The sequence below is a fragment of the Haliaeetus albicilla genome, chromosome 24, assembly GCF_947461875.1.
Source record: "Haliaeetus albicilla chromosome 24, bHalAlb1.1, whole genome shotgun sequence".
NCBI classification, from domain to species: domain Eukaryota; kingdom Metazoa; phylum Chordata; class Aves; order Accipitriformes; family Accipitridae; genus Haliaeetus; species Haliaeetus albicilla.
The window spans coordinates 12,558,869-12,580,675 of NC_091506.1; the positions used below are offsets into that span (position 1 = coordinate 12,558,869).

The 21,807-nt window shown below is 39.2% G+C and overlaps 1 protein-coding gene across 1 annotated transcript; it reads right to left on the minus strand.

Moving 5' to 3' along the window:
• Nucleotides 1-506: 506 nt before the first annotated feature.
• TXNRD3 (thioredoxin reductase 3) lies at nucleotides 507-21,349 on the minus strand. The gene is made up of 16 exons (XM_069812159.1): nucleotides 21,124-21,349; nucleotides 14,230-14,290; nucleotides 12,521-12,630; nucleotides 12,224-12,337; nucleotides 10,294-10,366; nucleotides 9,312-9,431; nucleotides 8,759-8,901; nucleotides 7,233-7,348; nucleotides 6,899-7,124; nucleotides 6,578-6,670; nucleotides 6,043-6,119; nucleotides 4,977-5,133; nucleotides 4,667-4,774; nucleotides 3,648-3,743; nucleotides 2,000-2,134; nucleotides 507-1,704 (listed from the first exon to the last, which is right to left on the minus strand). Exons 1-16 carry the CDS (start codon nucleotides 21,247-21,249, stop codon nucleotides 1,642-1,644), a joined length of 1,818 nt encoding a protein of 605 aa, XP_069668260.1. The 5' UTR covers nucleotides 21,250-21,349; the 3' UTR covers nucleotides 507-1,641.
• Between the last annotated feature and the right edge of the window lie 458 nt (nucleotides 21,350-21,807).

Here is a 21,807-nt window from a genome sequence, read left to right on the forward strand (position 1 = left end):
TTCTGTGAGAAACCAGAACAAGCAACTCCCCAGAACCCTGCACCAAAGCAACACCAGAAGCTCAGCAAGTGACCCCATTGCCAAGTGAGAATATTTTGCAGTACTACTAGGCACCCACAGCAAAACCTCAAAGTCTAAGTGTTATTAAACTGAACACCAGCAAGATTTGTTGCTAACACTCTAGCTAGATTCTGCTGAGCATCTTTCAGCTGTGTTGCAGTTAAACATTACAACATATGTATTTAGGATCTTCTGGACTATACAGAAGTGGTATAAAATTGTTGTTTGTTTGAACAGAGAGAATTCTGCATACTGAAATAGAAGGATGCTAGATTTCTTGAGCAAGGCCCTATATGTGGCAAGACAACTTGTTTCTCCATTTGAAAGATTACAGCATGCACAAGTCTATAGAGGTTTTAGTACTGCATGTGATAACCAATGTAATTGAAGCACAATAAAATCTCAAGCATGCAATAACACAAACCATGAGGTCAGACACCACAAAGTGTTGTATGCATTGTTTATTGAACTTCAAATTCCATGGTACATCATAGATTAAATAGCTAAAAATTGTTTGTTTACTATCATACAATGTTCAGAACAGTCTTTCAAAACATCTCTTTGGACAAAACTAAAGAGTCAGATTCAAGCCCAATTCCCCCAGAGCAGAATGCTAGGGGTGGAAGAAAGCTTCAGGGTACTGACTGTACACAACACTACACAAAGCATGACAGCACACCAAGTCATTGTTCTCCGCTGCAACACATGCTTCAAAGAAATTCCATACAACGCTTATTACCATCATGGGCGGGCAGGCACCTACTGTATTAGTGGGACAGGTTACTCTCAAACCCTGCTCTTCCAAGACTTCAATACTCCACATAAGAGTGGCAAGTGACAAGATCTTGCACTTATGCTCTTCAACCCTGACACACAAGATGCCTACAATTTAAATTATCTTAAGGACATGATGTCACCTGAGGTCAAACAACTACGAACGTGAGCGACAGCGATGTCTTAGATTACTTTGAAGTTTTAGACTGGTTGAGGTGAGAGACTAGTGCTTGAACTGCGCTGCTCAACACTACATCCTATTTGTGCCATCTTGCCTTAACTGAATATACAATTAAGTAAAACAAAACATATCACAAAAGATAAATCAGTCAACTGTAAACTGTTGGCAAGAATCATTCAATTATATATTTGTCCTCTATCTCAGGCATTTGTACAAGACATTGGAGCCTAGAAGCATTAGCTTTAAAATTTGTGCAACTTAAGAATTTCCTTCAGGAGGAGTTCAGTCATCTGACAAGACAAAGAGATCTCCCAACCTTGCATGGCAGCCATCAGTCATAGCTCACCTCACAATAAGGTTCCGAGCCAGAACGTCAAAAAAGCACAGTAGTGCTGATTCCAAGCAAAGTCAGGATTTACCATTTGAGATTTCCCTGCTGTATTACTGTTTCCATTTGCAACACACTATTTACTAAGGAAGCCTCACAAAGGCACCACTCCCAGCTGCAGCACATACAGTGGTACTGATGCAAATGTTTATTTTGCTGCAAAGCAGTTGGATGTATTAGGGCTTCCACAGAACCAAGTGTGCACAACATGAAAACAAGTAAAACAGCAGGTTTAACCTCAGCAGCCCCTTTGAGTGATGTCTTGTCCTGAAGATTTTGTAATATCCATTGTAGTGAACACCTGTAAGACACCAAAAAAATAGCTTATTTATTGTTCCTCTGTATTATCATTCACATGGCTACTGGTCTCCTCTTGTAAAGTAACAATACTAGATTTCTTTGAACTGTTACAATAGAAAACAAGTTGCAGTGCACAATTAACACATTTTCTATCACATATCAGTATCTTATGGTTAGAAGTTAAGCAAATACTAAATAAATATCATAAAATACAATGTAGTATTCTTTCCTTGCATCTAGGTAACCATCTTCAAAAGCAGGTTGTAAAATCAAGCTGTACCCTCCCCCTCCCTTACCTCTCCGCAAGTTGGATGGATACCAATTGTTTCATCAAGTAATTCTTTGGTGAGACCACATTTTATTGCAGCAGCAAAACCTTGGGTAACTTCACCAGCATTAGGTCCAAGAACATGAAATCCTATCACACGATTCTTTAAGACAGGTGAGAGCAAAACAGGAGTTAGTACTAGGTAAAGTTTAACAAAAGCTTTAATATGTAACTCCCACTACACTAAAAACATGTTATGCAAGCAGGTGAATAGCAGAGTCTTCACCAAAAATTAACTACTCCGAATAAAGTAGTTCTGCAATTCTTTTCAGTCCATTATAGCAGAATGAATGAGTTTTAAAATTGCACAGCACTAATTCAAGGATACTGCCTAAAACTAAACAGTTCTGTCAGCTGTTTTTATGATTTTATAGATACACAGCACATTTAGTACGTTCAGATTTAAAATTATTTTTCTACACTAAAATTAGGTCAGAGGACCTGTTTATATTGTTTGTTAAAAATCTGATATTGAAGAGCTTCACTCTCTGTTCCTTTCTTCCCCAAGCAGTTAAGAAGAAGGAAAATGAAAACATTATAGGCTTGAATTTTGAGCAAGCTATCTCTGTAGCAAGATCCAGAGTGATGGTGGTAGGCTATGAAAACAAGTTAAAAATGGGTGTGGTTTGCTTAAATTTGCTTCATTAATTGGTTTATCAAGAGGGATACAAACAATGTTTTAAAACATTTCCCCAGGATGTTCCTATACATTCAGAAATGTCCTATCTGAGGTCTGGCCATGATTTACAAGACAGGATACAAATTCCTCATAATACGAGCAATTTAAATACACTAATTTACCTTACATTGTCCTCCAGCATCCTAGGAAAAAAGCCTTTCACATAGATAGCTAAATAAAGCCCTTTCTTCCACTGTGTTCTTTGAATTTAATTATTTCCAATGAGGCTCCAATAAAAGCAGAACTTTGAGCCTTTCTGCAGACTTTGAGAAAAGGTTAGGTGGGCTAATAAGGAAAAGAGTAAGTTTACTTCCTCTTAGCTTAAAAGCCATGCTGTTTCCTCATATCATCCCTTCTTTCCAAAGTATTTTTAAACACCAAAAAAATCTCCCTTTGTTTGTCTGTTCTTCCAGATAGTTTTGGGGAAAAATACCAGACAGCATTGGTACTTATTTTTTTGCAACAACAAGAACCTACTGATCACTAGAAATTCCCATTTCTCATCAGTTTTCTAGGACCAGCCACATGTTTTCCAAGCTTCTACTAAACATACAAAACTCTGCACTTTATAAAGCGCAAAAACCACAAGGTCCAGAAACCTAAAGCAAGACACCAGATAGTACAGTTGCTCAAAACCCACTTGGAAGAAAAACCCTTGCAAATCTCTGCACAAATCTATCCTTAAATAGGAACTCAGGATGAAGTTTCATAATGTATAAAGCTACCACTTTGTTTGAACAGCTGTTCTACCAAAAAAACCCAAACCAAAACAATCAGCTCTCTCCAAATTGATTAGACCTCTTAAATACTTACATTAACAGAATGGGTAGAGCTGGCCTCAGGCTGGCAGGCCAAATAAAAGACACTAGTCTTTTGGCTGGTCTAAAAAGACATTTCAAGAATACGCTCAGCATATCCATTTCAGCTTGCTACTTACATTGTCATGTTTACTGCAGATAATCTTTGCATAACAGGTATTGTTATCTCTGCCTGGTACTGTCCATTCAAGTGGCCAGAACAAACTGTGATAAACCTGGGAGAATGACAGGAAAAAGAGCATTAGAGTTTGATGAATTAATTCAGTTAGATATAATTCTAATTCTTAATGCCTTTACAAATAGGTGGTTTGACATTTAATGCACTAGATTTTTATAACATATACTACACAAGACAATGATTTTTGTGTTCCACCCCCCCCCCCCCCCCCAGGCCCAAGCAGTCCATCCTCCAGAAGTCAGCAGAGGACAACTTGACTCAAACCATGCACCCCTGATTTAAACACTTGATTAAAACAGCAACAGCTATAACACAAAGCATTTTAAGATACTTCCAGATAGAAAAGTACTTTAGTAGTACAAAATATCTAGTTACTGTAAGTTTAAACCTATTCTGCAAAACAGTTAACAGCAGAAGCTAAATAATGCCAAGTTTGTTTGAAAGATGTAAGGAATTAAACACAAGGCAAGCAAACAGCTTTAATGAAACTCTTCAGAGAAGTGCAGAAGCCAGAAATTACCATAAAACAGGGAAGTTATGCCTGATATTCCTGTAGCCATAAGGAAAGGTCAGGAAGAAATTAATTCCCAATTCAACTACAGCGAACAAGCAGAAAATAAACAGTTCATCCCAGGAGTTTGGTATACTTCAGTGGTAAAGTCTTTAATTCATGACAACAAAAAAACCACCTACAGTTTTGCAGTCTGAGTTTGGCCTCCTGAAGTCAAATGCTTCTCAGCAGCATGCAAATAGCTATGCACAATTCTAACATTATCAAGTCAGGTCCTGGATTTCTAAAAGTCCAATACCTTGCTAACAAGATGACAACACTTCCATGATCAAAGACCTATCTAGCTAACCTTCTAATCTTGTTTTAACACTATGCCTTGAGTGTAAAGCAGCAAGGTCCAAGAAAAACATTCTCAAGCTACAAGTTAAACAAGTCTTGAGTGCTCTCACCTCCAAGTTTTGCTTTCCAAATTCTTCTATGGCTCTTTCTTCAGCTAACCCACAGCTGCCATACTCTAAAGGAGTAAACACTGTCGTTGGTACATTGATATAGTCACACTAAAAATAAAAAAACCAAAATTTATATTTAGACTACGCAAGTTCTATACAGTAATAACAGGAAAAGTCATATTAGCACTTTTTTTGGTTTTTACAAAACCCTTGCAGTGCCTACAGTCAAGTGGACAAATCAACTTGTGTTATTGCAATTTTGAGGCAAAAAGCATAGAAATAAGTTGAAGTTGTATTCTTATAGCTTTACCTTTGTGGAACTACCACCATAAAGCCTGCGGGCTAACAGTTTCCCTGCTTGAATGGCAACTGGAGTAAGTTCAAGCTTTCCATCCAATATATCTCCAATAGCATAAACATAAGGCACATTGGTTTGTTCTTCATCATTTACAGGTACTTTCCCATTCCTTTAAAACAAACAGAAAACAGAATAGAGTTCAGTACCATAGTCTTCCTTAAAGCTCAGCAAAAAACAGAGGGGAGAAGTTCTGCTACAACGATGTTACTCTAACTGCTGTGCACTTTTTATTAAATATGCTTATGCCTTTTTTTTCTTCAACCGCAAACTCTTCGGAGCATCAATTACCTCCAACTCTGACACATGGCTGAAGTCAGTATTCAGTGGGCCAGTTTTGACCTAAGCAACAGTGCATGTTTGATGACAATGAGGTTACTCAAGACATCTTTGGACTTACGATCTTTTACTTGATTATTATACAGCTTGCAATATATATTTTCCCTATGGGGAAAAAAAGAGCTGCAACATCACTCACATATTTAAGTTGGCTTAGTAAGTTGTTAGCTGCTGCAACCCGATCTTAATTTTTCTTTCTCCTGCACAATATAATCCAGCCCTTCCTTTGTACCAGTTTTGTACTGACACCAGGGAGAAACAAGAAAAAAGTTAAATCTGTAGGAAGCGAGTAGTTTGCTACCTCTTAAAATCCCTAGACTAACTTGCCACATGAGCTGAATAAAACATTTAATTTAAGAGAATATTAAACTGTAGTTTCTAAGTAAATAAATCAAATATATTAATCTATTCCTTTAAGCACAGTGGGTATTAACGCATAGGCATTAAATCAGAATAGTTTTTACAAAATACATATTAAAGAAATAGAGTCAATGGACAACAGTGCTCAAATCCAGGAGAGAAAATGTTTTAAAGGTTCACATAATTGCCAGGTGTAAGAGTGAGGATTTAACCTAATGATACTGATGCTTTTTTTTTTGTTTGTTTGGTTTGTTGTTTTTTTTAACCTCTTTAAAAATATCACTGCATTCAGTGTGGTTTAAAGGAGTTGAGCAATACTCACTTCTCATTGATTTTGACACCAATTGTCTCTAAACCAATGTTTCTGGTACATGCATCACGACCAATGGCTATCAAAACCTAAAAAACCAAAATTAAATGCAATAATTTTATGCAAGAAAAGCATAATCAGCATAACACTCCCTTTGGCCTTTTTCTGAAAAAACTGTGAAGCAAGCAATTGAAGTGGCTTTTCCAAAAATTGTTTGAAAGAGCCACAAACAGTTAAGGCTCCTCCATGTGCAACTTGTTTCAGAGATGCAACAAACAGCAAAACATTAGTATCAGAACAAAAATAGAAGCAACAACACTGTTCAGATGAACTAAATTCCAGACATGTACAGTTTCACCCATTCTGCTGACAGGGCTCAACTGAAGACAAATATTGGATTTTCATGGGTTTTTTTCTGTCAGTAATTTATGTGAACAATTTTGCAAGCAAGATTTCCCTTAATTTTTTTCCTGAACAACTTTTAAAGCATTTTAATACATTTTCATGTGCTGCTATATTCAGTTATTTCAAATCCAGAAACACTTACAGTGTTATATTCTTCTTCAAAGATCTCTGGTCCCTCAGTAGACTTTGCTGTCACTTTCAGTCGTCCAGGCATGCCTTCCTCCAACTGTTCAACCTGTATAAATATTTGTAACCTTAGAAGGACCTTAAGCAGCAGAGCTCACTTACATTGTCACTTCAAATCTTGACCTACCAATCCATCATTCAGCACTAAAACCAGCTTAATCTCATAAAACATTTATACCTGTACAGAGCCAAAGCCTTCCCAGACAGCACGTACATTCTACATATGCTGTTTAAGGTAATTTTGCATGGAGAGAAGAAACCTAAAGAAAGCACTTGCCTGAACAGGTACAAACTTCCTGATGAACTTTACGCCATGTGTTTCCATGTGAACACCTACTCTTTCTGCCATTTCTTGGTCAAAGCCCCGAAGTAGTATGGAACGCACCATCACTGTGACATCTAGACCTAGACCAGCAAGAAATCCTGCACACTCTAGAGCCACGTAGGAAGCACCCACAACTAGAGTTTTGCCAGGGCAGTAAGGCAGGGAGAAGAGGTCATCACTAAAAAGAAAGGAAGTGTAAGTTACAAGGTTCTTTCAAAACAAGCTTGTTTGTCTTTGCAAGCACTAGAGCAGACAAAGGTCAGTCTATTATGCCTTTTCATCTCACCTTGTAATACAGTATTCTTTATCTCCAGGGATACCCAGATATCTAGGCCTTTCTCCTGTTGCCAGGACAAAAGTCTCTGCTGTGTGATAGGTTACTTGTCCTTTTCTATTAGTTGCCTGTTTATATAGACACAGTTAAGAAAGTCTTTATTGTAGGAACAGGTTTTAAGATAAAATGAAAAAAAATACATAATCCTCCCCTTAAATATTGTGAGTATGTCTACAAATCAAGAACAAGCAGTTTCAAACAAGAACTAACGCATTTAGAGAAGCTGTGCAGGTCACTGAAGAATAACAGGTTTAAACTACAAACTTTCAGGCTTTTCTCACATTAGAGCACTTAATTATTTACTCTTTGAATCCTGCCCATTTCAACTACTCATTTAGATTGAATTGTTCATAACAACTTCACTATCAAGTTATAAAAAGCCACAACAAATTAAGCCCCACCCTGCCCCCCACTTCCAATAAAAGGCCAACAGAATGCTAGTAGCAGAATATCATCAATTAGTTCTTAGGATAATGTAGAAATTAAAAAAAAGTATCTAGTTACATGATTTCAGAGGGCCTAAGACACAACCTTAAATGAATTCAAACTAATTTGACCTCTAGAGGCCCTTGGTCTTGGGAAATTTCACCTTGCCAATGCATCTCAAAATCTGACCTTCACTCTTGCTCTTTAGTTATTTTCCAACACAGATGAAGCTAAACTTCCTCTCCATCAAGTCATCAGGTAGTTCAGGTTGGAAGGGATCTCAGGAGGTCATCTAGTCCAACCTCCTGCTGAAAGTCTTTCTGTTCTACTTCATTTATAGACTAAGGACACTTAAGTAGATGACCTGCATACCTGGACACTAGAACAGTTGGTAGATAAGTTGAGCATACTACTATCTTTTCGGTGCTGGTCTCTTGGTTTGAAACTCATGTAGTTCAGCCTTCATAAACTCATATTGAAAACAGACAATTACACACACTGAACAAACAGTTGTCTTCAATATGCACTTCTTCTAAGTTAACCTTGCTACAATATGATCACATACAGCAAGATTGCCAGCACACGTTTTGTCTTGCAAAACTGACAGTATAATTCTTATGCTGATACAGCATAAGGTTCTAGCAGTGCTGTTACTCAAGCGCTTAATCTGAATTTAATTTCAATAGTTTTTATGCTTTAGTATGAAGATCTTCCAAGTGGCAAAATCATACAGCTGAAGTTTTTTTCCTTCCCTCCAGCTGCTGACATCAGTCATGAAGTTAGCAACCAAGACCACTTTATTCATGCAAGACATAAGTTTACAGATATCCAAATTACTCTTACATAACAGTAACTAGGTTTGCAAACACTGTGGCATGTACTAAAGTACAATAATAATTTGAATCAATAACTTATTTCACAAATGAGTTTTTAACTTCAGTTGACTTAAGTTGGCAATGTCAAGATTAAGCCTTTTCCTTTTTGGATTTTAAAAGGCAGTTTTAGAACATGAGTTTTCCCTCCCAACTAAATGTTTTAAACACAGCACATACCTTAATTTTGTGTGGTTCAATGAATTCTCCATACGAATTGAGGTATGTCACAGACTTCTCTCTTAAGGACACTCGATATCCCCAGTTTAAAGAACCAATGTAGTTTTGAATTGCTTCTACCATGATCTCCCAGTTGTGTTTAACTGAAACAAGACATTAATTTCATATTTAAAGAAATCAAAGTGCAATGAACTGTTAAAGAAAAACTGAAGTCGTATTCATTGTACATCATGCTAAGAAAACAACATTATAATCAGTAATGAGGATACATATTAAAGACTTGTTCTACTATGCTAATATTTACCTGACTTGTTACTATCTGAAATAAACCCCATTCTAGAAGTTTTTCCATTTAATTCAGATTAATTTTTTTCAGGGAACAAAACACAATGAGCTTTCAATCCTAAAGATTTCTATGACTCAAGAAGGAGGATGCCTTCTGACTCACCCAAGAAAACTACTGAACTCTGCCTCTATTTTACTAAGCTCAAAGTACAAGAACAATCTTAAGCTCAGTACGCTGCTTTGGTCTGTCCTCTGTGTTCTTACTAACCTTGCTCTTCATACTGCCACCCGTATTTCCTTGAATCTTGCAGTGCCTGACCAAGAAGTGCTGCTTGATGCATTAGCTTCTTAGGAATGCAACCGACATTTACACACGTTCCACCAAGTCCTAAGATGGAAAGAACCATATTATTTATGCTTTTCCTATCATGTGCTTTGTATAATCACCCATTTATCAGTTGGTGATGTTTGCTATAGCCACACGAGAAACATGAAATTTCTGTTGTAAGAGACATTTTAAATACAATGAACACACTAAGCTTACAAGTTTGTATTCAGTTTAAGAGGTTACTTGACTCATTGAACCACTACGGGTACAGCGTGTTGTCTTAAACACAGACCCAGGATATTTACTCCACAGTACTTCAGATTTTAGTCAGACTGGCAAGTAAGCAAGGCAAAAAGCCCAGAGTTCATAGGCTTCAGTATCACCTATTATGTGGAATTTGAAATATATATTTGTTTGAAATCTTGGCTATGAATGCACATTCATACCTTGACTCAATAAAGCTCGATGAATGAAGTTCCTCACTCATTCTCAACTGCCAATAGCATTAATAAGGTCAGACAGCAGCTATCTTTAATTATGGAAAGGTGAGGCACACATAGCCATACTGTTCTAGGGGTAGCCTAGGTCAGTTGTCCATGAAATAGAACTAGAACTAAAAGGCAACCCCGCCACCGCCCCAAGCATTGGAATGTGAACATGCAGACACACTACCCAGACACAATTTGGAAGTGAACAAAACTAGAACAACATTTGACAAAGAACTGAGAGTTAGAAATGCACAAAACACAAATAACTGTCCAGAAAAGCAGGCATGCCAGGAAAACAACTCCTTTATTATCTGTGTTCCAGAATTACAGGAATTCAGCCACAACTTCTAAGAATACAAATCCATAATATCTAACAACTCAGTATGTATCACTGGCACTCAAACATCATAAAATACAAGTTAACTGAAGCCTACCCCATGAGGTTCCGAGAGGCGTTGGAACAACATAATCTAATACCATTACTTTCTTTCCCAAGGCAGCAGCTTCCTATAAAAGACAGAGAGACAAGTCAGCATTACTGAACTTTTGCCTGACCAAGAAAGCCTGTCTGCTCATTTACAGTCACAATATACCTAGCACTAATAGAAGGCTCATTTGCTACTTAGTGTCATTATCATGGCTCTTCCACCTCCTTCACTAGACAAAAATTTAAATCCCTCAAAAACTATTACTTTCCTCCAAACTCTGAATGGATGCTTATGTTCAATGCTGCATCCGTATCATCCCACATTGTCAAAAGCCATGATCTGAAGAGGGTACGAGATAGACTTATCAGCCTATGATTATCTTCTACCTCACTCAAAGAAATATTTATGCTGTTAGCTCTCCTTTTCTCTCAGGAAGGCAGGACTGACTTAGCATGTTCATGAATGAATGAAAAAAAAAAGACATAAACTGGAAACAGTTCAATGGAAGACCACCAAGATGCTCAGGGGGCTGGAGCACACACCCTATGAGAAGGGTGAGGGAATTTGACACATTCAGTCTGAAGAAAAGGTGGATTTGGAGGGAACCCAAGAGCAACTTTCCATTAACTATGAGAAGGTCATTAAGATGACTGTGCCAGGCTGTTCACACTGGTGAGTAGCGGAGGGACAAAAGACAATGGCCATAAGTTGAAACAAGATAGTTTCAGACTAGATATAAGGAACTTTCACACCATGAGGACACTCAAGCAGTGAAACAGGTTTCCCAGGAAGGCTGTGCCATCTCCACCCCTGGCTATTTTCAAGGCCCAAATGAATGAGGTCCTGCATAATCTTGTTTGACCTCACAGCTGAGCCTGCTTGGAGCAGAAGCTTAGACTAGACATCCTCCTAATGTCCATTCCAACCTGAATAATCCTACGATACTCTATCCAAGGAATTATCAGCCACTTGATTGAATCTACCCATTGTTTGATCTTTCAAGGGCTTAGATCAAATATTTAGGTGTCTCAAATCTGTTTAAGAACTCCTGCACAATCCGGGCTCAAGCAAGGTTTAGCCAACTATCTTGTATTCTGTGAATACCTGACTTGTCCCACTCTGAACAGTTTGGTAATTATCACCAAGTGTATAACTGATGTCCCAGAAGGCACTGCGAAGAAAGATCGGGAGCATTCTGAAAATGCCCAACTGGCCAATTCAAGAATTCAGTTGTCGCCTTCTTCTGCCTGCCTTATAATTATCTAGTGAAAGTTGCACTGTTGTGTTGCTGTATTGTTGTACAGCAATTGCCAACGCTGTCAAGAATAACCATAAACTGACAGTTAGGATACCTGACAGAGGAGGGAAGCCTGCGTTCAAATTTCTCAGGTAGAAGAGAAAACTGAATCTACACCTTGGGTCCTAAGGCACTCTGAACAACAGCTAATTTGTAAGAGGTACACAATCTCTATTACCATTTCTGAAAAAGCAGCTAGAAATAGAACTAAAAAGTGAACCAGTTCCTTGAGAGAACAGCTGAAAGCACTTCATTTTAGGTGACTGGTGATCCTGAATCCTAAACAGTCAAAGTACTTCACGAGTAGCCTTCAAGTTTTCTGGATTACTGTTTGCAAGTGTTAAAGTGCCTGTGTACTACACATGAAGAGCAGATACTTAAACTTCTAGTTCCACCCTCAGCCAGGAACCTAAAACCTATTATTAGGATCGAGACCTGAATAAACATTGGCTAGAAACTGGTCCACACAGACCACGATCTCGTAAGTGAGCATATTACTAGACTGCTACTGATTCATTAATTAACAAGTTGAACAGTAACAATCATCAAAATATAGACTGTTTCATACTAGAGAGAGAGACTAACTTTTGAAGAATTTTCATACACAGCCTGTTCTTTAATGCAATTTTCACATCATACCTTAGAACACGCAAGTCCACCTGAGCCACCACCAATAATAATGAGGTCATAATCATAAGGTTCTGTATCTTTGCTGTCCCCAAGAAGTTTCTGCAGTGATCCATCATGATAAGCCTGGGAGAGTTAAAAAAAAAAGAAATTACCATGCACATTTCTGAGCAAACAAAAACTGAGTGACATTGCCCTTTCTGCCCTAGATCATCCAGTCTAATATGTCACACAAAATTTAATTATGATCAAACAGCAAATTCACTCTGTAGTCTTGTCAATTTCCAGCTGATTTTAAAGAAAAGTTACCTGGTAAGTTGAATCACAGCCACCTATGTGAGTTCCATTCACAAATACATTAGGCACTGTCCTCTGATTAGTTAGCTCTGCTAACACTTGCTGAATACTGGGTCCATCAGCTAAGAATAAAAGAAAGAGGTACATTATAGAACAATTTTCAAGAAGGGACTGTTTAAGACAACTGAAGCATTAAAAGTTTGGACTGCAATATAGTGTAGGCCTGCCAAGAAAACAATTCTATTATAAGCATCACATTTGTAGACTTCCTGAACATAAGCAAGTCTTCAGAAACCACTTCTCAGAAGAGCATGCTTAAATACCGAGAATAAATTGGTGCTTCAACCCATAATTCCTACAGAATGGAGTAAAGCTGTAGCAATAGAGTTTAGTCCCTGTATATCGTGGATTCTTATCAGTCTCTTCCTGACAGTGTCACACTTGGTACTACACAAAAATAATTTTCCAGATATCACAAGAGATCATATAGACAGCTTTTCTTTCATGAGAATTGCCTGGTTTTGGAGTATGTTCTGTGTAAGTGCATGTAGTTTTGCCCAGCAGCTTTGTATTATGAAAATATGGGGATGGGAAGAATGAACATGCTCTTCTACTTACCCTAAGGCTACCTTCAGACCTTTTCTACCCATCACACTGTCTTAAATCTTCCAATTTTAAGATTAGCATTGCCCGACCTGACCTGTCATCTGAATCATCAGCACCTACACAAAGGCTCAATTTGGATCTCTCAACAGTTGTCCAGCAGTGAAAGTGGGAAGGAAAATTTAGTAATCACTTTGACTAAAATCTTTTTACTCCAAGATCATATCTACTTAGTATCAGTAATCAGAACAAATGCAAGGGAAATACATTATCAATTAGGAGTATTACAGAAAAAAAATGACTGTGCATTGTACTTTATATATCTTGGGGTATAATTAGTTCACAATATCACAACTTTAATAAAAAGTAAAAATAAGTAAGAAGAGATGCTATTGATCAATAAATAAGTACATTTTTCCCAAACACCCTTTAGGCACAAACACTTCAAAAAAGCATTAGCACTTTAAAAAGCATTGGAAACTAAGCTTTGTACAGAAGAAAATTGATAATACATATTCAACAGCTTACCAACAGTGCAATTAAGAATCTACTAAGAATTATGTTAGAAACTACTTCTTAAAACTACATTAAAAGCTACATGCATTACATACATGTATGCATAAAGCACTACACATGTACTAAATCTAAAGCAGCTTGGGCTTTTAGAAAAACCCAACAACATCAAACTAGTAACAGCCAAGGTACTGGAATTTACCCTTCCTTCCAATGACTCAGCAACTTTCCCTATAAAGGTCACCCATATATCAAGTCAAACATTAACAATTCATCTAAGGCCACATAAGAACCTGAGGTAGGAGAAAAATTCCACAGGCTTTCCCCCCAAAAGACAGAGCTCCTCAGAGAAAAATCAAATCTCACACCCTCTATCAGTTGATGACTTGTACAGAAAGAGTCAAAGCCTTCAGCTGTATTAAAAACACATCCTGTATTAAAATCCACATTGAAGTCTAATTACTTTTATCTCTGCATATATTAAAACTGATTTTAATTGTTTTATTTATCCTCCAGTTAGTTCAAGACAGCTTAAGGAGTCATGCAGTCACCCATTTTTAGTTACATTAAGCAGCATGTGATAAGATTTTCTTTCTTCTACTTACCAGTTACATCAAGTTCCAAAGCATAGTACTCCACATGCATAGAACGGAAGAGTTCTTTCACCTACAACAGAAACAGACACAATGCCAATGCAAAGGTTTGACAAGATCTGACACATAGCTCAGGGTGTCAATACTTGATTGTCAGACATACAAAGGTAACTTTTAAGCCTCAGTTATTATGCTTCAAGGGCTTAGCCCTACATGGTTTTGGTAAAGTTTGGCACTACTTCTACATTTTGTATGTTCCTCACTTAAACCCAGGCTATCTAACAGCACTCAGATTAAGCATCCCACATCACAGCAACCTTCCAATAAAAGTTTCATTACCTTAAGAAAAGTTTCTATATAGAATTTGCTTAGCTGCAGACTTCTCCACCTCTGACAGAGACCACAAGCCATGAGAATAAACTGCCATATGGAAAAACATCAAGAGGAGAAATAAAGTAGCAGCCAGATTCCCTGATAGTACTAAGGAAAGAAAGAAAAAAAAAACCCAGGAGTAGAGGATAACATGCAAAACAAAACACTGTCAAGTAAATAAAAAAAAAAGAAGAAAAAGAAGAGTGCATTATAAAAAGCTCCAGAAAAGGTAATACTCCCCAAGTGTACTCAGCACTAGGACAGCTCATGCCTACCAGACCTGAATTCACTTCTGGTTGCTGTACTTCAGAAAAGTTTTAGAACAAGCATGCAACAGTTACTGTAAAGAGTTAATAAGTTGGGTTTAACATAAAAAAGATGAGGAAAGAAACAGCTGTGTTTAAATAAATAATTGACTACCTCAAGGAAGAAAAGAAGCAGTGGTGGATGGAATAAGAACTAATGGTCTTGAACTGCATCAAGAGATTGAGATTAGACTTTAGGAAAAGTTTTTCCTAACAGCAAGACACTGGAATGTGTTGCCTAGGTAGATGACAATCTTCATCAGTGAGTGGCTTCAAAGTACATGTCAAAAGTGTTTGAACTACAGCTTCTGCTACCCTGAGGCATGGGACAAGACTAGACGATCTCTTGAACTTTTTTCCAGCTCTGATTCTTGGTTTGCTTTTTAACAACATCTGCCTCAGCCTTCAGAATCGGGCAGGAGTGGTTCTAACTTGTTTGCCATTGTTTTACTAAATCAGTCATATCTTGCTTGTGAAATACTGAGGCAGTTAATATCAGAATATAACAGTTACATTTTTTAACCTTTTAAATTGCTATTCTCCTCTGTTAAGCGGAAGAAGCATTCTGAAGATGCTTGGTCGTTAAAAGGCTGCTTTTCTCCTGCATTGCCATGAACAAACTCAGGTACGGTATCACTAGAACATGTCCTAGAAACACATTTCATGCATACAGAAGTCAGCAACAAATAAAAGAACTCCATAAACAAACCTAGTCTTAAAAAGAAAAAAACAACAAACATCCTAAATGACAACTTAGTTGAGATTTACTGGTGTGTCGTCCGTGTCCCCCCCCCCCCCCCCCCCAACAGAGTTCTGGGTGTTTTTCTAACATCAGTTCTGGATGGATAGAGTGTACCATTACCAGATTCAAATCAGGTAGCCTTTTAGAACTGAGATTTTTACAGTAACATCATTTGTTAAACTGGCAGTATTGAAACTGTGAACTGTCCTTCCAGATGGACAACACCATACCTCATGACACAGGATGCAGTATTACATATGGCAATATTTACTCCTTTGAAATATAACTTGCAGGCTTACCCGTGCAAATAGACACTGTAAGCCAATGCATAAAAAAAATAAATCTGCTTTAATCATAACTATCTGGATGTGAAAACAGCTCTAGCAAGAAGCACTAAATGTCTGTGTGATGGATCCACTTGCCAGCATGGAGCCTGAACAATGAAGCACACTAAGTTGCTGCCAATTCAGAAGAAATCTTTTACAACCAGCTTTCTGATGAACCTCAAATTTATTGACAGCACTTCACTAAGAGTAAGTTGAGTCACATCTAATAAGCTTAAAGATGTCAAACACACAATGAATAAAATGTTTTTAATGTTGCTGTGATCAATGCTGTTACTATGCCAAAGGCTGAGTATTCCAGTGCTTTCTACTGCGTTTCAGCTTTATGCAGACAAATATAAAGCTTTTGTATTCTGTACCACCTACATGGTAAGTTTCTTACCACATCTTATATCAACTATAATATAAAAAAATAAGCTCTGCTTGTATAACTGATTACATTAGTTCTACAATTATAGAATAATTTAAATTGTAAGGGACCTTTGGAGGTCATCTGATCCAACTCCCTGCTCAAGGCAGGGCCAAATGTGAAGGTTGATCAAGTTGCGCAAGCACTGTCCACTCCAGTTCCGTATATCTACTAGGACAGAAGTACCATAACCTCTCTGGGCTGTTCCAATGTTTGACAATCCTCACAGTAAAGAATTTCCATTTTATCTCACTGGAGTATCTCTCGTTGCAACTTGTATTTATTGGCCCTTGTCCTTTCACTCTGCAACTCTGAGTCTGGTTGTCTTCCCACTTGGTAGCTGAAGACAGCAACTAAAATCCCTCCTTAGCCTTCTGAAGATTGAACAAACTGAGCTCCTTCTTCACACATCCTGTGCTCCAGTCCTCTAACCATCTAGGTGGCCCTAAAAACTTTTGTCCTAAACTCACCATTCCCTTCTGGCTTGCTTACTGGAATGACTATGGCTATGGACTGAATGACAGTCAGACAGCAGTGGAACTGTTTCAGACGTCGTGCTCTGCAACTGCTGTTACAAAGCCCAAGCTGAATGTCATGAAAGATCTAAAAAGCTAAGCTTAAAGGGATTGCTACTATGAAGTGTAAGCTAAGAAAGTGGAGGGAAGTCACAAAATTAGCTATTTGGCTGCTGGTTTAGTTTGCAGCAAAGCAGCAGGGTAACAGACAAGTTTCCGTCAGTGTTTTGGTTTTTTAAAAAACTGCTAAAATATTGTAACAGCAGCTGGCAGAGGTGAGGACAGGATAGAGAACATTAGTAGAACAAGAAAGGATTACACTCAAGAAAGCACAGATTTAAGACAATGCATTTAGGCAACCTTCATTCTCTGCTGAAGATATGGAGTAGAGGAAAAAAAAATCAGACAAGCGTCAGCATCCTAATTAGAAATAGCTATGGCACTTTATACTTATGAATAAATCATACTTGTGTTGTGCTAATGAAAGAGAAAGAAAGAAAAGTAACAAGTATATGATCAGTTACGAAATCTTCAATGCAGGCGAGAGATAATAGATTATTTCAGTTTGGAAAAGAAAATGATTAGGAGGAGTAGAAAGATAACACACACTAATCATGAGTAATATCTAGATAAGGTGAACAGGAAATGATTTCTGAGAAATAATCACTGGAGCAAACAGCAACAACTGCATCTACCAGAAAACAATTTCGAAATTAAAAGGAAGTAAACTTTCCATGCAATAAACAAACCAGAGAACCTATTGCCACTTGACATTGTAAAAGCCAAAATTAAAAGGAGATCAACAGCTATTAGACCAACTAATGAAAGAAAGATCCATTGAAAACTTTTAACTCAGTAAAACTAATACAAACTCAGGTCAAGAAATTCTTGAGCCACACAGTGCTGGAAACTTCAGTGACATACTAGGAAATTTCCTTCCTTACATCCCAATCCTAAAAATGTAATTTCTCCAACAACTGTCTGGGATAGGATACTAGGTTGTATGGTCACTGATACAACCATTTACTTCCCTTCTGACCAGTGCAATGGCCTTATTTACCTACTAAATCCTTCCAGTTTTCGCAAAAAGAGAGACTAGAAATATTTCCAGATATTATTAAACAGTAGACCAATTTCTCAGTTTCAGAGAAATTATCTAACACTTTACAAAACTCTTCTGGAGATACTTTCTGTCACTAGGGTAGCTAAGCAGGTTTGAAATAAGCTTCATACAGTAAAGTTAAGTAATAATGGTACGCCCTAGGTCTGCTGTTGCATATATCAGCTAACATTCTATAATAGCTAGAGCTGAATTGACCAGAAACCCCTGTGGATACAGAATGTAATCGGTAATAGCGTAACATATAACTAGAATAACCAGCAACTTCTAGGAAACCACAGTTGTGGCTCTTAAAATAATTTCAACGTATCACAGTGCTCAGACTTGGCAATTTTTCATGCTAAAACCCTATGTTTTCTTTATGCATTTCTATCTTACTTAATATTAAATCTTTTCAGGGTGGTAAGAAACTAAGGAACAGTCAAGTTAAGTTATGACAAGGAAGTCATTCTAACACCACCCCCTCTCCACTACTGCCTTGCTAAAGCAATTGAACAATAAATTGCATTTGCAGAAAAAGAACTGCGTAATTGCCTAGTCACACTACTAGCTAAACTGAACAGAATGAACTACTTAATTCATTTAGAGAATTTATTTGCAGTGCTTTTCTGAAGGAAAGCACAATCTTAATTTTCTTCCAGTGCAGCTACCTGCATTTGAAATAAAGAATTCTTCCCACCCTCCAAATCAGGTCCTTCTAGAGCACAAGTATTCTCTGCACTAGCGCTAAACATCATCCACTTTTCCATTAATCCTACCAAAAGCACATTATTAACAACCATCCACAGTAAAAGACAGACACAGTACACACTATTCATATCTGTCTGTCTTTAAGAACTCAAAAACCTATGTGATTACAGGCTAAGTACCCAAGCTGTAACTACATTGTCAAATTATATCCACTTCATTAATTCTACAGACTAGATCAGCTAGCAAGAATGCTGCATTACCCATTGTTCTCCCATTCCTTTCACTATTTTCTAAGTCTTTGGTGGGAGGGGTTGTTCATACTCATACTGTTGCAGGTCTTTCTCTGTTTCATCACTTGATGTCTCACGTGTGGCTTCCTTCTGTCATAAGCTTTCTTCTAATTCTCTCTCTGCAATAAATACCTCTTCTACATGTTTTCTTCATTATATTACCTTTCTCTTCTGTTCCAAATGGGAAAGCAAGCCAAGGAAATCTGCCTACTAGAGCAATCGGCTCTTCCTCCCCACCCCTGCCAAGCTTATCACTTGTTCCTTCACAAAGATTCATAGCGGGTCTTTCAACTCTCCCTCCTAGAAAGGGCCATGAGAGAGGGGCCTCCTACTCACGATACTCATTCTTCCCCCTTCCAAGACAATAAAGATAATATTCCTCATACCTGATTGTTTCCCTGAAGCAAGTAATCCTGCCTAATAGAGAAGCTCTGAACAGATGCAGGAAAGAACATTAATCTGAAATTTAATTACTGGACTACAATCAAGTCTATTTTTCCCTTAAGCTCCTTGTGTTAGTCTAGCCCCACTGCAATACCAGAAACAGATGAAGGAAAAGGTTGCAAGGTTTAAAGAGTTACTATGTCATTGTATGATCTCAAAAACACTGGACCGAGTGCCACACATATCAACACTTGAGCAACCATGATCACTAAAAGCACACATAGCAATACAGATGGGCACGACTAAGCATTTCTCAATGGACAGCACTTAAGTCCTCAACAAAAGGATTTTCTTCAACAGAGGTTAACATTTTTGACAAGTGGATTAGACTTGAGCAAGACTCCAACCCTTCATTAGCTAAAACTTCCACTAAGTAAGTTGGTAAGTAAGCAAATTTTAGAAGGATTTGAGCTGCCTACTATGCTATATCGTCTTTCTGCCAAAACATTCCTGGAGAAGAAGCATTGGTTTTGCCTATTCTCTTATACACAGAAGCCTCCTTTCCCAAAACCTCAGTTAAGTTGCCAGTGAGATAGGATATATTCATTTATGTTTTCTACAACAGGGTCATAGTATCTCCTCCCTCACAAGAGCTACGGGAACTAAACCTAATCTACACGCGGCAGCGCAGCTTCTGAGTCTCTTCTTGGTTGTCCTAGTGTTCCTCAGTGGAACTGACAGTTCTAATTATGCTTTTCCACCATGGCTATATCGAATATGGTACTATAAGGTTTACCTAACATTTCATAACATGCTCTTTGTAAACATGCAAGAATCACAATGCCTACAAACACCCAGATTCTGTATGAGCTATGCCTATAATGGGATGGTATCATAAAATTCTAGTGAAAATCCTGTTTTTCTTTAATGACTCTGGCTCACTAGCTACAGCTACCCTGTGATACTGGTGCATAACCAGGGCTAGAAAAAATATTTTTCTCTAAACATCATCATTAATCAATAATGTTTTTTGTTTTTTTTTTTAAATACGCATTATGGCCAGCATTTAGAACTTACACTCTTGCTATAGAGTCAATCTTCTCCCTCAAATTCAAAAAGAGCAGAAAACTCAACTTATCCCTCCCCAGGGATGTAACTTGGACAAAGCGGAACACCAAAGTGGTGCTCAAACTTTCACTAAGAAAGCAACACAACCAGCACCCTGATCTTCAAGTAACAGACGCAAAAGCTGTTTAACCGAGGAACAAGCACACTGCGCGCAACTTCCCACACGTTCACCTACCCCTCTGCTCGCGTGGCAAAGGGAAAGAACTACCAAGGACGCCAGTTGGGATCTTTGCCTCACTTCAAGCCCGACACGGGAGTTTCCAAGGGGTGGCACACAGCGCTTAACTTCAGCGGGGTGGATACGGGACTACTCCTGTACGCTCTAAACCCCAAGGGTGCCGTGGCAAGAAGCAGCATCCCCGCAACGCCTTCTTTCCAGCCCTCTTCCCCTTGCGCACTTCCCCCGGCCCGGGGCGGGCCGCCAGGCGTGCGAGCGGGCGCCCTCAGGGCAGATGTCTCTCGCCTCGCCAGGCCTGCCTCCTCCTCGCGGCGAGGCGAGGGGAAGCGGCTCCGACAGCCCCCCCCGACCCCCGTTCCGGCGGCTGCCGGCCCGAGCAGAAGGCCCGCGGCGGAGAGCGCGCCGAGGTGACTCCCGCCGCCCCCTCACCTTATTGCAGTAGGGGCAATAGCTCTTGCTGAAGATCATGACGCGGTGGGAGGCGATGAGGGTCCGCACTCGGAGCTTCAGGCCGTCCCAGTCCGGGAGCTGGGTCTGGCCCGGCGGCGGCGGCATGGCGGGGCCGGCGGCTGAGGCGAGGAGCTGCAACCGCCCAGCGCGCGCCCCGCTCGCCCGACGGCAGCGGCGCGCACCCGACGCCCGCACTGACCCTCAGCACCACCCCGCCCCTTCCGGAGCGGGGAAGGTGACGAGCCGGACCGACCTATCCGCAGGGAGGGGGGGAGGCAGCAAAATGCCAAGGAGAGATTCCCGCCCCGCCTGTCAGCCACACGCACTATGACTCATTGTAAAAGAACAAAAAAGCGGCTTTACACCAGAGACAGAAGCGTTACTATTTACCTGAAGGTGAAATAGAGGAGGATAAACTTGCATTTTTTTAAGGCACCCCTCCCCTCTGAGGGGCAGGGTGGAATAACCCAAGAGGAGGGAGGCGAGAGAGCGCATGCGCAGGGGGCACGGCGAAGGGGCGGGCGGGCAGCGCAGGTGGCGGTCTGTTGTGTGGGGAGCTCGTCCCGCGGCGCCTCCAAAGGCTGAGGAGGACAATAGTTCCAGCCGGGAGCGACTGGAAAGGAAAGAGGGGAGCTGGGGGCTGGCTCGTTGGCCTTTCCCGTT

Coding starts and splice junctions, on each gene's coding strand:
- TXNRD3 (XM_069812159.1), bottom strand. CDS start 21,249: ATGCCGCCGCCGCCGGGCCAGACCCAGCTCCCGGACTGGGACGGCCTG. Junction 12,338..12,520: donor GCTGTGATTCAACTTACCAG/GTAACTTTTCTT, acceptor TAACTCTCCCAG/GCTTATCATGATGGATCACT. Junction 8,902..9,311: donor GTGGCAGTATGAAGAGCAAG/GTTAGTAAGAAC, acceptor GTCTTGTTTCAG/TTAAACACAACTGGGAGATC.